Source organism: Macroventuria anomochaeta (genome assembly GCF_010093625.1).
Source record: "Macroventuria anomochaeta strain CBS 525.71 unplaced genomic scaffold BU25scaffold_36, whole genome shotgun sequence".
NCBI classification, from domain to species: domain Eukaryota; kingdom Fungi; phylum Ascomycota; class Dothideomycetes; order Pleosporales; family Didymellaceae; genus Macroventuria; species Macroventuria anomochaeta.
This window is the reverse complement of record NW_022985397.1, coordinates 228,413-241,750: the sequence shown is the minus strand read 5'-3', so window position 1 is coordinate 241,750 and position 13,338 is coordinate 228,413. Positions and strand designations below refer to the sequence as shown.

General features: G+C 53.1%; 6 protein-coding genes across 6 annotated transcripts; 3 read left to right on the top strand and 3 right to left on the bottom strand.

The window, feature by feature from the left end:
• Positions 1-8: 8 nt before the first annotated feature.
• Positions 9-2,934, top strand: BU25DRAFT_494270 (glycoside hydrolase family 92 protein). Its single transcript, XM_033711767.1, has 3 exons — positions 9-380; positions 425-684; positions 739-2,934. The coding sequence occupies exons 1-3, from the start codon at positions 191-193 to the stop codon at positions 2,809-2,811; spliced, it is 2,523 nt and encodes an 840-aa protein (XP_033557749.1). The 5' UTR covers positions 9-190; the 3' UTR covers positions 2,812-2,934.
• Positions 2,935-3,559: 625 nt separating this feature from the next.
• On the bottom strand, positions 3,560-5,927 carry BU25DRAFT_414301 (glycosyltransferase family 31 protein; the record flags this gene model as incomplete). The annotated part of the gene is made up of 1 exon (XM_033707243.1): positions 3,560-5,927. A coding segment is annotated over exon 1 (1,673 nt), but the record flags the coding sequence as incomplete, so codon positions are not given.
• A 1,152-nt stretch (positions 5,928-7,079) lies between these two features.
• BU25DRAFT_176537 (uncharacterized protein) lies at positions 7,080-7,530 on the bottom strand. Its single transcript, XM_033700865.1, has one exon. The coding sequence runs from the start codon at positions 7,433-7,435 to the stop codon at positions 7,133-7,135; it is 303 nt and encodes a 100-aa protein (XP_033557747.1). The 5' UTR covers positions 7,436-7,530; the 3' UTR covers positions 7,080-7,132.
• A 1,016-nt stretch (positions 7,531-8,546) lies between these two features.
• BU25DRAFT_461934 (molybdopterin binding oxidoreductase) lies at positions 8,547-10,361 on the top strand (the record flags this gene model as incomplete). The annotated part of the gene is made up of 6 exons (XM_033710487.1): positions 8,547-8,708; positions 8,766-8,830; positions 8,884-9,013; positions 9,062-9,070; positions 9,123-10,067; positions 10,119-10,361. 6 exons carry the CDS (start codon positions 8,547-8,549, stop codon positions 10,359-10,361), a joined length of 1,554 nt encoding a protein of 517 aa, XP_033557746.1.
• A 141-nt stretch (positions 10,362-10,502) lies between these two features.
• BU25DRAFT_424805 (uncharacterized protein) lies at positions 10,503-10,965 on the bottom strand (the record flags this gene model as incomplete). The annotated part of the gene is made up of 2 exons (XM_033708304.1): positions 10,503-10,727; positions 10,789-10,965. The coding sequence occupies 2 exons, from the start codon at positions 10,963-10,965 to the stop codon at positions 10,503-10,505; spliced, it is 402 nt and encodes a 133-aa protein (XP_033557745.1).
• Positions 10,966-11,121: 156 nt separating this feature from the next.
• Positions 11,122-12,527, top strand: BU25DRAFT_478017 (uncharacterized protein; the record flags this gene model as incomplete). Its single annotated transcript, XM_033710985.1, has 3 exons — positions 11,122-11,128; positions 11,299-11,367; positions 11,436-12,527. The coding sequence occupies 3 exons, from the start codon at positions 11,122-11,124 to the stop codon at positions 12,497-12,499; spliced, it is 1,140 nt and encodes a 379-aa protein (XP_033557744.1). The 3' UTR covers positions 12,500-12,527.
• Between the last annotated feature and the right edge of the window lie 811 nt (positions 12,528-13,338).

Sequence of the window (13,338 nt, the reverse complement as noted above, 5' to 3'; positions counted from 1 at the left end):
AGTTCGCACTTCGAACCCCCGCCTCGACGCTCATTTCTCCGCATCTTAGCGGCGTCATATGACGTCACCGTCCTCCTTTAACGCTTATCGTACTGTGACAATGTAACATCACACCTTGTTCAACTGTAGATGTGCTGTAGATGCGGGGTGAGGCTTCCAGCATCGCGCAAATTACTCTGATAAAGGGTTGATGCGCCGCCGTAGTCATTGTAGCACGACAGGGCGAGGCATTCAAACGTCTCAAATTGATCTCATCATGCGCACGCTGACCCGCCTTTCAATACTGACAAGCCTAGGCTTTGCAGCCGCTCAAGATGTAGACTACGCGCAATTCGTAAATCCCTTCATTGGATCTGAGGGTGCCATTCCAGGCTACGCTTGTATGTCTTCCCTTGATTCATGATATCATTGCTAACTGCTATAGATGGCGGAGGAGATGTCTTCGTCGGAGTAACAGTACCATTTGGCATGGTCAAGCTCGGTCTGGATACCTATGAGGAACCCATCAACCAGAGTGCGCTGAATGGTGGATGGACTCCGCAAGGTTATGTGACTGGCATCAGTCTGATGCATGAATCTGGTACCGGAGGTGGCCCCAAATATGGCTTCCCAGCTCAAATGCCTTTAACATCAATTGACGGCGAGGTGAACCTGCTCGACAACAGGACGTATTGGCAGAAAAGGGCGAGTAGCGGATGCTTCACAGCAAGTACAGTCTTAAGGCTGACTCTTAGATAGAAAGGCGAGGATGTTGCGAGCGTGGGCTACTTCCGCACGAAGTACGAATCTGGTGTGACAGTCGAGCTATCAGCAACGCGTCATGCCGGACTGTATCACTACACGTATCCAACAACATCCGAGAAGCACGTGCTTGTAGACTTCTCCCATTACTTACCCCACCCCACACGCTCCTGGGACTCGCAGTTCTACACTGGCGGTGAGATTGAGATACGACCAAATTCAAGCACATATACTGGATATACCTCGATTGCGGGAGGTTGGTGCATTGGTGCTCCGGTGACTGTGTACGTCTGTGGAGAGTTTGACACGCCACCCAACGAAGCCAGAGCTTTCAAGGGCAAGAACACTTTCCCTGTCAGTCGCCACTTCCGAAGCTTCAACAACGCTACTACTCCATCACCAACGTTTACCGGAAATAATGCTCGCTCTGGACCATTAAACGATCGTGTTGGTGCTGTCTTCTCGTGGACCAATGTTATAGAAGTAAAATCAAGAGTTGGCATCTCATTCATGTCTGTGGATAAAGCCTGCGCTTACAAAGACGCCCAGTTGTCGACATGGTCCATCAACGACACGATGCAGGCAGCACGTGATGAGTGGAATCGAGACGTCTTCTCCAAGATCCAGGTTGACATATCCGAGTCGGCGAACAAGACGAGGTTGGCGCTGTTGTACTCGAGCCTGTACTTCATGCATCTCATACCGAGCGAGCGAATAGGCGAGAACCCTCTATGGGAGAGTGAGGAACCGTATTGGGACGACTTTTACACCATGTGGGACCTGTTTCGCAATCAGGTGTCATTATGGCATCTCATCCAGCCATCGTACTACGAGTCGATGTTGAGAGCGCTCATCGATATCTTCAGACGCGAAGGCTGGATGCCAGACGGTCGATCTGGAAACTACAACGGCTTAGTGCAAGGCGGTTCCAATGCTGACAATGTACTCGCCGATGCATACGTCAAAGGTCTGAGAGGCAACATTAACTGGACCGAGGGGTACGCTGCAGTTAAGAAGAACGCAGAGGTGCTACCTTACTTCGACGAGAACCCGGTCGACCCTCAAGGCTCGCTCAAGGAAGGTCGTTCAGCCCTTGACGACTGGATCCCCCTCGGCTATGTATCAGCAGACCGTAACTCGCGCGCTGTCTCGAAAACCGTAGAGTACTCCCTCAACGACTTCGCCGTAAGCCAAATCGCAGCTGGCGAGGCACCCGGTGATCGCGACTTGTATTTGCAACGATCAGCCGGGTGGCAGTTGAGTTGGGACCCAGATGCAACAGCTCGGAACTTCAAAGGGTTCGTCATGCCGCGTTTCGCAAATGGCACATTTGACAAAAACTACAACATCACCAACTGCGGCGACTGTAACTGGGCCGACGAAAGCTACGAGGGCACTGCGTTCGAGTACTCCTTCGTCATCCCGCACGACGTCGCTCGAGTAATCGATCTCATGGGCGGACCCGGACACTTCGAGTCGCGCCTCGACTACGTGTTCCAGCCAAACACATCAGGTGTCGATCTGGGCGTCAACGGGCTGGGAATCACTACCATCAACAACGTCGCAAATGAGCCGGACTTCCAGACGCCATACCTGTACAACTACCTCAACAAGCAATGGAAGAGCGTCGAGCGCTCTCGTCAACTAGCGAATGACTTCTACTTCAACAACAACAACGGGATACCAGGAAACTCTGATGCAGGAGCGCTGAATTGCTGGCTGGTGTGGCAGATGCTGGGCTTGTATCCGATCGTTACTACGCCTGTCTATCTTCTCGAAAGCCCGTGGTTCCCAGACATCAATATCACTGTTAATCATGACAAGACTCTAAGGATTAGGGCTGAGGGGTTAGATGATGGCGACGGGAGGCAGGGGTATTATGTTCAAGGTGCTACGATCAACGGACAAGAGTGGGACAAGAACTGGTTTGAGCATGAAGATGCGGGAGGTATCATGACTGAAGGGGGGGAGATTGTGTTCAGACTCGGCAGTGAGCAAAAGGCGTGGGAGACGGGCGACGTGCCTCCCAGTCCAGGTCATATCGAACTGGATGTTGGGAACGGGATGTAGTAAAAGAGAAGTGCTGGTCAAACGTGGTCCTGGAGTGTATGATAGCTACAACATACTGGGCGTGCTCAAAACCCAAAGGCTCCTCGCTCGTAACACTAGATACACAATAGTACGCGCCACTTCTCGACCTGGTGGCTCCAGTAGACACTACACATTCGTGCCTTGCATTCCCCTTGTCAACATACTGTGCCCCAGCTCCACATGCAAGAAGGCCGAGTCTTCGTCCAAATGTTCATCCATACCCATCACCACCCCTTTGACACCCTCGTCAGACTCCCTCAATTCGTGGATCTCGATGTCATTAGAGAACTCCTGGAGGTCTTTACAGGGCTTTGGGAGGCGCTCTCTGCAGAGAGCATCCCACACTATGGCTCTACAACACACCAAATTTTCTGAATCAGAGTGTAGACATGCGTTTGTCCCTTCGGAAACAAATCATGATGGACTGAACGGACAGAGGCAAGTTTCTGATGATCTCCCAACATGTGGGTCTGGTGCCGTCGGGTGTGCTGTCGGGTGTCAGTCTTCGTCTCCAACACTCAGATTCGTATAGTAATTGGCTCGTCAAAGGGAGGACGGTGTGAACATTAGTCCAGTCGCCAACTGTATCAAGGCAAGGCGGCGCATCCAGAGGATTAATAGCACATTGCATTCCCTTCAACATAGGCCCCCCAACCAGAGTGTCGAACTCAGCCCTTAACAGTCGGCAGGTGCGTCGTCAGTGTATGTGGAGTGTAGAGCACTGTCATTGAAGTTTCATATGCTTAGCATTCAGGATCTACATGGAAAGGTATACCATACAACAGATTTCAACAAAACAACAAAAAACAGCCATTCAGGCTATGCTATACGCCTTGGCTTTCCCGGTAACCTGCTCCCTAACGCCAACTGACCCCTTCCTCTCCAATGTTTCTACTGGTAGAACTTCCAATTAACCTCCTTGCACTCCCACCCCCTTACCGTCTCTTTGATCCTCGGGACCATCCACCCACTCGTCCACTGCCAAGCACCATCCTTCTTCTCCGTCGCTCGGCCCAACCTAATGACCTTACTCAAATGACACTCGCCATCCCCATGCGTGGTATGGCGCCACTGGAGACAATCCTCGACCTCCGTGCAGACCTTCTCACAGGACTCGGGGTTGTTGGCACCGTCTTTGACCATGGTGCCGATGACGGTCCAGTCGACCATTTCTTTGGGCTCTTCTTCGGATTGCTTGTCTTCTTTTTTGTCGTCTTTCTTATCGTCGTTTTTGGCGTCTCGCCGGTGCGGTGGTTTGGACGCGGCCTCCTCCAGCTTCTCCTTCGCCGTGCGCGCATCATCACCCTTTTCACCCTCGGTCTGTTTCTGGCGGCCTTCCGACGCAATTATCTTCGTGTCTGAGCTCAGATTGTCCCAATTCTCTACCTGCGCCTTCAGGTGTGGCTGCACGTATTCCTCGAACGCGTCCTTGTAGAGATACGGCTTCTCCCAGCCGTGCTTGTCGGTCCACTTCTTCTGCAAATCCCAGCTCTTGCTTAGCGCGTCTTTATCCATGTGGTGCCAGGAGACGGCAGGTGTGCACCATTGCTTCGTGGTGTAGTCGAGCGTGGCCGGTTGTTCGCCCTGCATGAGTGGCCACGATGTGTAGAGTTCGACATGTGCGTCGTTGAGAGCAGTTGCAAGGATGTAGTCACCACAGCATTCCTTGCCGATTCGCTTCTCCCACTCCTCTGCCCACCGCTCTTCGTATGACTTGGCGTATCGTCGTAGGGCACCTTGCGAGAGTAGAATGCCGGGACCGCGCTGGGCAAATTGTACGCGGTTGATGAACGATTGCGCGCCGCTGTAGTACGGGATTCGATAGTCCAGCCTGTCCACCCACTGTAGCAGGTTGGTCCAGCTCAACCCTGTGTCTGCTTCGATGAATGCGTAAAACTTGGCGTGGGGGTTCATCTGGTACGCCTGGTACACCATAGGCAGGACCTTCCACTTGTCCAGATCCTTTGTCTTCTTTGCGTCTGGTTTGTACTCGGGATCTGCCTTGATGATGTTGTACTCGCGGAACTCGTCGTTGTGCTGTTTCGCCTCAGAGCTGATGTCGCGTAGCGCATCATGCACCTGTATGCCGTCGATCTGGCCGGCATGGTCGCTGAAGATGGCGAAAACGGGGACGCAAGAGAGGAGGCCGAGGAGGTGCGCGGAGAGCTTGTCGTAGATTTCAGCCTTCGAGGTCTTGACAATGACCATGACGTGTTGAGCGTTGCGAACATCCTTGCAGAAGCCCTGGACTGGGGCAGCGGTGTGGCGGTACGGCGCGACTGAGGAGCTGGTTGTAGCAGTTGCGGTCGTCGTGTTGGGAGCGTTCGATATCAGGGCCATGATAGGTTCTGGACTTGCACTGGCGAGCACCGGACCTGCAGTCTGACCACTCGCCCTGGACTTTCCTTGATCGTTCCACCTGCCTCCATCATCCTCGTGCCCAGCAGGGCCCGTCTCCTTCGGCCCAGACAGCGACGTCTGCTCCTCGGCGTGGCCAGCCTCCCTCGTCTTGTCGTCCCATTGGTGGTCGTCTTCCTGCTTCGGCCCATCTCCGTGCAATGTCGGTGTGGGTTTGGATTCGGGTACTGTCGCGTGTGAGGTGTGGATGACGGGAGCGGGTGCAATCGGGTCGTCAAGTTTTGCATCGTTGGCGGGGTGCTGAATAATTGGTAACGAGGGCTCGGCAAGCTGGTGAGGGAGGCCGAAGGTCCAGAGGAAGCTGATCAATGAGAAGGTGATGACTATCACCGCGATGCGCGAGGGGGTGAAGAGCGGCATTGCGGCAGTCGCCGGCGACGGTTGCCGAAATCTTTGCGACAGGCTTGAAGCTTGTTGAAGAGTCGAAGCGCTACATCAGCGCATATGTTTTGTTGTCATGGCCGAGCTGAAGGAAGTCGCGGACGTCGTGGAGGCATGAGACCTGGAAGGCACGATGCAGGCGGTGCGTGCCGACTGCCGGACCCTTGGCTGTGGCCCCCCCTGCTGTTCTGGAACCCATCATGACGGCTGCATTCCAGACATTGACAGCAGTTGCACCTCAGACCTCAAAGCTCGAGATCGCAACAGCAGCAAACATCAGAGACCCTGGCGGAGGATGCACACGCGCTGGGGGACGATCGGTACTCGGCTGCTGACCACTCCGCGGCATTCTCCACGCAGGACGCGACGCGGGACGCGACACACTGTGCGGGACAAACACACGCCTGCACGTGAAAAAAAACATGTTCACAAACTCTGCTTGGCCTCCTGCTTCTCTAAAAGGAATTCACATGTATCTGTACCTACGCAGTTGCTTTGTGCGTCCAATCTGACCCTCATATGCTGGTCTGCACCCTACGGCTGACAATGAACACATCTTCATCCATGACTGCTTTTACTTTGATCGAGGCTTCGACCTTCAGGTTCAACACTCCTGCAAGCTGTATCGCTCCGTATGTTGCTAATCTGTTCGGCTGGTCTGCTTGTGCACAGCTGCTCCAATGACCGTCCTTCCACTGGCCGAACCAGCGTGACCCATCTTTGGCAGCAGCGAGCAATGCCAAACGGAGCCTCTTCACGCTGATAGCCCATGACCACAATAAATTCTGCGCCAATGCAGTGATTTAGGAAGTGCACGCCTCCCGAGACGTCTCTTCCACGAGCTGGAACAAAATCGCTGGTCTGTTGATTCCAAAATCTTGCAGCGTGAGCCTTCAACAACGACCCTGAAACTGGGTGTGCTGCAGACGAACCGCAATTGCTGCTTTCAAGGCCATGACCGGAAACATTTGCGGGTTTGCCATAGTGCTTATGGTGTGTTGTTCACGACGTCAAATCGAGGTGTAAACCTGTATCCAATAAGACTGGCCATCACTTGTCGCTCTAGGATCCTTCCTCTTTACCAGCCGCCGACTCCTGAATGCACCTGTGCGTGCTTACCGTTTGTTGAGTGCTGAGAGCTTGCTACGCGCCAGGCTGACAGACTCAACACCAAAGCGATGCTCGTTTATGTCCTCCCGGGGTACCTCCGTGGAGTAACGAGGGTCTTGCTAGATTTTGATATCGGAAAGCATTGCACTATTCGGCTGCGTACCGGTTGTCCTCACGTCTCATTCGCTCGGTACTCGGCTCGGAGCATTTCTTGGACTCTGATCAGGGTGTTGGCAGCAAGAGGGTGTGGTACCCGAGATGCGGTTATGAACCCATGTTGCTAACGAGGACGCGGCGTGGTAGCTCTGCCGCTAATGAGAGATTACGAAGAAAGTGGTTGGTGTGTCATGTCACCAAGGGTTGTCCTTGATGTGCCATGCTAATTGAACACCTATCGATTGACAATGTGGAGGACAGAGAAGATGTGCAGAGTACCCCGAACGGTGTTGGTGGATATCTGTCGATACTCGGTGTTGCACGACGCAATGCTGCCGTACATGCGCAGGTGTTGAGTGGTGTCGAAGAAGGGCATTCGAAACGTTTCTCCCAAGAGGGCCCATATGTGGGTATGCGCAGGGTGAAGACTCCCAGCAGCAATGAGAGAGTGGGCAAGGAGTTTAACTGCGAGGAGGAATAAGATATATCTATACAATGTCACTGTTGCAATGGAAAAGCGCAACACCTGCCTCAGCATGCGAAGACCGGGTAAGTCGAAGCAACCTTACAACCCAACAAGCTGTGAATATAGGTTCGTTTGTCGTATACATGTAGCTTTGTGCGCTTAGCTCGAATGCGTCGGTCATCAGTGCAGAGCAAACAAGCTCAAGGACCCAATTTGGAGCAGGAATGGGCTGTCATTCTTTGCAGCTGTGACCACCATAAGCATGGCTGTGAGCTCCCAAGAACGAATTCCCGAGGTGGACGTCGTGAACAGAAGAGCAGCAATGGGCAAAGGCTCCACTTACATGTGTTGTGGGGCCGTGGAGAGTGGATGTCGTCACACGTGTCGTGGTATCAGGTATGGACGCGGACGTAAAAGCCGAGGCCATGATCTCTCCGCCGCCAAGTTTTTTTCATCCAAGCGCGCTTCGCCCATGGCCGAACACCTGCCGCGTTTGATGCGCTTTCGGTCTCGATCAACACCACAACAACCCCATCCCTGCTGCACCCGTCTTATCAGGAACGTGGTCAACCAATTAATACGGTGTGCATGTGCTGTAGCCAATAATCTCCTAAGTCAATGTCGATGGAGACGCGCATATACTTCGTTCTCATCGTGTGTAAGCATCACAAACATTGCGCTTGCGGCTCCCAACACTTGTCTGTACTATCGACCACCCTCGCAACAAGCTCGAAACGAAGCGTCTGGGTCTTGATTGCAACGCTCGTGTCAGTCTCGAATTGCTTTCGGCAGATGGAATGACACTTGGATTTCGGGGTTAACGCAGTTCGATCTTTAAGCGGACCCCTGTTTGACAACGGTCTAACGGCCATCACAATGACGCATTTCTCGACTGGCAGTACTGCCAACTTCGTATGACTAGGCTCTACCCACGCATTCCTATTCGTCAATTCATGATAACCGAGAGCTGTAACGTGCTCACGCATGGATTACCTGCAGGAAGCTTCAACAAGCCTTCTCGCTTGCCAGCACGACCCTTGGTTAAGCAACCAGTAAGCCTGAAGTCATGACCCGCTGAATCTGGAAGACTTCAAAGATGTACAAAAGCACCGGGGCATCCACAATGTGGGCGCCGTGGGCGTTCAGCAGCAGACCCTTTCTTTATTGACAATCACGATTCACTATGGCACCTGCGGAGCCAAATCATAAGCCCTTCGAGGCGCAGGGAGAGCTTCCAGTGTTCGAGGAAGAGCGTGAAGGATGGAAGGGCTACATCGAGTGGGAGAGATACCCAGAGAAGAAGAAGAAGGCAGCAGAGATCATGGCGAAATATGACTTCCCCGTGGTCAGTACCGAAGAGCTTTTCCCCAAGACCAAGCACAATCACGCTAACCTGTAACAGCCTCCGGAGTTCCAATTCATTCCGTTACCCAAGACCAATCCCGTCCTGGAAGGAGTACGCTGGAAGTGAGTTGACATGTATTCGTCATGTCGTCAAACAACCCGCTCATCGCGAACAGACACTATCATTATGCCATGGGGCCCACCCTGAGTGACATTCCGGACATCTCATGGAAGTACGTACTGAAGGAGAAGAGCGAAGACATGATCCACGTTCTGCAGTTCCCATACAACGGCGAGCCGCCAAGAGTGAGTAAGTCGGTCACAAACGCTTAAACATAGACTGACAATCCCCAGAAACGACTAGTTGAGGCACGTTCCCTCTCATCAGGCTGGAAGCTCTAGCTAACATGTACAGACCGAGATTACCAACAACCCCGACTTCTTCGTCCGCAACCATGGCGGTATCCCAGAGATTGACCCTAGCAAGTACTTCTTCGAAGTCGAAGGCCTCGTCAAAAACCCCAAGAAAATCACCCTGGACATGCTCAAAGATGAATCCATCTTCCCCCGCCAATCCACAGTCGTCAGTCTCCAATGCTCCGGAACCCGCCGCATCGAGCAAATCCACGAGTACCCCGGTGACGGCGACGAGCTCATCAACGCGCCCTGGGGAGAAGGCGCCATTGGCACCGCCCGCTGGACCGGTGTTTCCCTCAAGAAGGTCATCAAGTACTGCGGCGGTCTCAAGGACAACGGCGCTCATCTCGAGTTCTTCGGTGCGGACACGTACTTCAAGAAGGGTCAGGTGTACAACTACGCTGTCTCCGTACCAGCCCGCAAGATGAAGGTGAACGAAGTCCTGCTTGCATGGGAGATGAACGGCGAGCCACTCCCTGCAATCCACGGTTTCCCGCTTCGCGTTGTGGTCATGGGGTACATCGGTGCCCGTTCCTGCAAATGGCTGACTCGCATCAATGTCATCGCTGACCCTTCGATGGCACCCGTTCAGATGAAGGAGTACCTCTACTACACACCTCAGATGGGTAAGCAGAACGTGACATACAGCAATGGTTTCAGCATCCAGACTATGCCTGTCTCGTCCGCGATTATGACACCTGTCAACAACGACGTCATCATCCACGACGGCAAGATCACGTTTACAGGCTGGGCATACAGCGGCAGCGGATGGCCTGAGCGAGTGGAGGTCAGTAACGATGGAGGAGGTGTCTGGTACGAGGTTCCAAATGAGAACCTGAGTAAGAAGTATTTCCACGCTTGGAGAACTTGGTCCTTCGAATGCCCGGTCGACGCAGAAGGATGGTTGGAGTTCTGTGTCAGATGTTGGGATGATGCCCTGAACGTAAGTCTACCCCTCCTCTACACTCACATCATGGTAATGACAATTGATTAGACGCAACCGACGTACGTCCGAAGCGCTTGGAATTGGGATCTGCACGTCACATCGTCCTGCCATCGCGTCAAACTCTACAGTGTCAACAGGTCGAAGCCGCTGACTGCCAAGCGCCTGAAGCAGTTCGAGGACAGGGGTCAGCCGTTCTTGCCACTCACGCGGCCTGTGCCTTTCGATCTCGAGACGGATGAGGACTACATCAAGGAGATGACGAAGCGCGATGGTCGCGATCCCACAGAGTAGAACAATCATGACGGAAGGAATGGATGGCGCAGGTTGGTATAAATCGTTGAATTGTTAGTATCTCATAATGCGACATGCAGTGTAAAGCCCCTATCCGCCTTCCTCGATTTCTTCCACTCTCATTCCATTTTCCAACATCTTTTATCGGCCGTTACCAGTGTAGGCCAGCAAGTTCGCCGAGCCTTGGGTATCAGTAACCTTGTTCGGTGCAGCCAGCTCCAGCACCCTCGCCTTGATAGGCCCTGCGCTCGATAGACCCTCAAGACTATGCAGGTAGTTAACGAGACCAGCGACGTGGAGCGAGGTATCGAAGTACCAGTCAAAGTAGCAGTCGTAGAGTCCGAGTTGAACTAAGCCGACATAATACTGGTGGCAGCAGCAAAGATGTCGACTGCAGGACCGAAGTTCGATCCAGTGGAGCCCCTACGACGAACATCGTTGCTCTGAACGTTAGCGACGCGAATGACCTCGAGTGAGCGAACAGGCGAACGGTTGGAGCCAAGCTGTTCTCGTTGCCGGATGCAGCGACGGCAAGGACACTGCGGTTCCAAGCAGCGGTGATAGCCCGGTCCCAGACAGTGGAACCAGGGCCACCCAGAGACATTTTGATGACAGCAGAGTTCTGGCGACTCTTGAAGATGATATCGTTGACGGATCGTTGGCATTTTGGACATGATAGTGCAGACCAAGTGTAGTGTAGGCTGCGAGACTTGCGATGAGTGCCGGAGAGTCTGTTCGTGCAGAAGGGCCGAAGCGCGTCATGCATGGTCAGTTGGAAGCTCGCTCCTGCCCTGGCTACCATGATCTTTCCAAGCCCGTCGATCTGAAGAATGCGCCTGCGTGTCTGAGTACATTTCCTCAAAATCCTGTGTTCGGTTATGTCACAACATCTCCGAAGCTTCATTCACTTACTCAACATCTCGCTATCCTTCTACAGTTCTCCATTCATTCTACGCGGCTCTATCAATATGTGCTTTGGACAAGTCGATCGCAAAGCGCGACCTCGGTATGCACGTGTACGTCAAAGACAACCGAACGGCTAGAAGCGCGAATCGACACGTGTATTGGTCTCAGAAGTGCAGCGAGAGAATGGAGATGCAAAACACACATACGGTCGCTTACCTCATGAGTCGGCCACAGGCGCCATTCAAGATATCATTACAACCATAAAGAAGAAACCCAGGTATGATGGGCCGTCGAGCACTCAGGGCGGGGCCCAGAAAGTGAAGAGGAAGAAAGAATCGGTGACAGCTTCAGGATCAGGCGAACGCACGGTGCGAGACCTCGAGGTCACTAGCGAGCCAAACCGGACACGAACGACTGGTTCTGCCAGCAGCGAGTTGAGGAGGCGCCAGAATTGTGCCACTCCAGAGGAGAGTACAGTTCAATTACCCGCAAGGCAGGTGACAACAAACATCACGAGCAACGCGCAGAATACATCAAGGTCAAGGTTCCGCCCCCGCCTTCCACGGTCGATGTTTCGAGCGAATACTGCTGTAGCAGCACAGGACGTCGACACAAACCAACATCCGGCAGAAGTCCCTACAGCTCTGCCTCCAGAAGTCACGTCAGCACGTTCAAGTCTGGAGCAATCAGAGAGAGCCGCGTCTGGTCAGCCCGATGTGCCCCCACATCCACCCGCAAAGGACGCCCACGATGTGCTTGCAAAGCCAAACCATTCACTGGACCCTGAAGAATCACACAATACCTTTCGCCAGCCTGGTATGACTCGTCGGCAGTCAAATGCTTTTGTATTTGATCCAGTATCTCGAAATTTGCGTGAGAGCCTGTCATCTTCAATTATAAATGCAGCGGTCGCCCCAACAACCCCACTTGCTGGCAGCATTCTCGATCTTAGAGACGATCGATTTCCCGCTGCCGCCAGCCCTTATCAATTGACGGAGGTCCAGGCCCAGCTCCTAACCCGGCTGCCACCACAGGCTCGAGCAGAGATTCAGGCACAGCGTGTACACCATGCAGAAAGGCTCGCGAAGGAACCGCTCAAGATGCGAGCAGCAACACATAGCCAATTTGCAGCTGAGATGCAAGCACGGATGGAGGCTCAGCTTAATTCCTTGGGCATGGATGATGCAGACTTCGACGATGGCTTGGAAGAGTCAAATTTCATTGGGTTATGAGGCTTTCCTCAACCCATCTGCACGACCGACGACATTCAAACCCATCTTTTTATCTCAAAAAGCATGGAAAGGGGCTTGATGTGACTCATTTTGTAATCAAGGGAACGCAGCATCAATGCACTGGACGCCTACGGCTGAGAATTGCAAAGTTTGCTCGTCGGATTACCGCCCTGTCAGCTCTGCCTGTATAAAACGGTTCTGCTTTGCAATCTTTACGTCTGTTAATGCGACTCCAAAATGTCCGTCGATCCGTCAGTGCCAACATGGGTTTCCTCCTCTCTCGTCTGCTGCACCTCTTCAGCAGGTTCCTCGTATCCGATAGCCTTCAGCCATTTCGGATCAAAGTTCTCTAGTTGCAAGTATGGTGATATGTCTGACTCTGGGAAGTTCGCGTTGCACATTGCGTAGCCCATGCCGAGATGCTACATCAAGCTCCAGCCCGGCCAAGGTGGAGGTTGTATCAAGAATGGACCCATGGCAAAGTAAGTCGAGGCTTCATGGAAGCAAGAAGGCATGACACCGAGCTTTAAATGGATGCTTGACGTAGAGAATCTCAGTTCCCAATTGACATAGCTGGCCGGCCGGCCCGCAGAGGCTCAAGAAAGGGCTATCATTGTCACCTAGGAAGCGATCAAGGGTCTTATCCCCAAACAACCCATCAATGCCAAGTTTTCATAGACTCTCAGGCACCAAAGTATGAATCTTCGGATAGTTAGCGACTGCTTCGCCGTAGGGGAACACGATTGCGCTGCTCACCCAGAGCTCATCGAGGTTCTCCAGCAGCCGCAGTTCGTTCGCTGAAGTATGAGGCACATATTGTCCAGTCTTCGGCTCCCGAA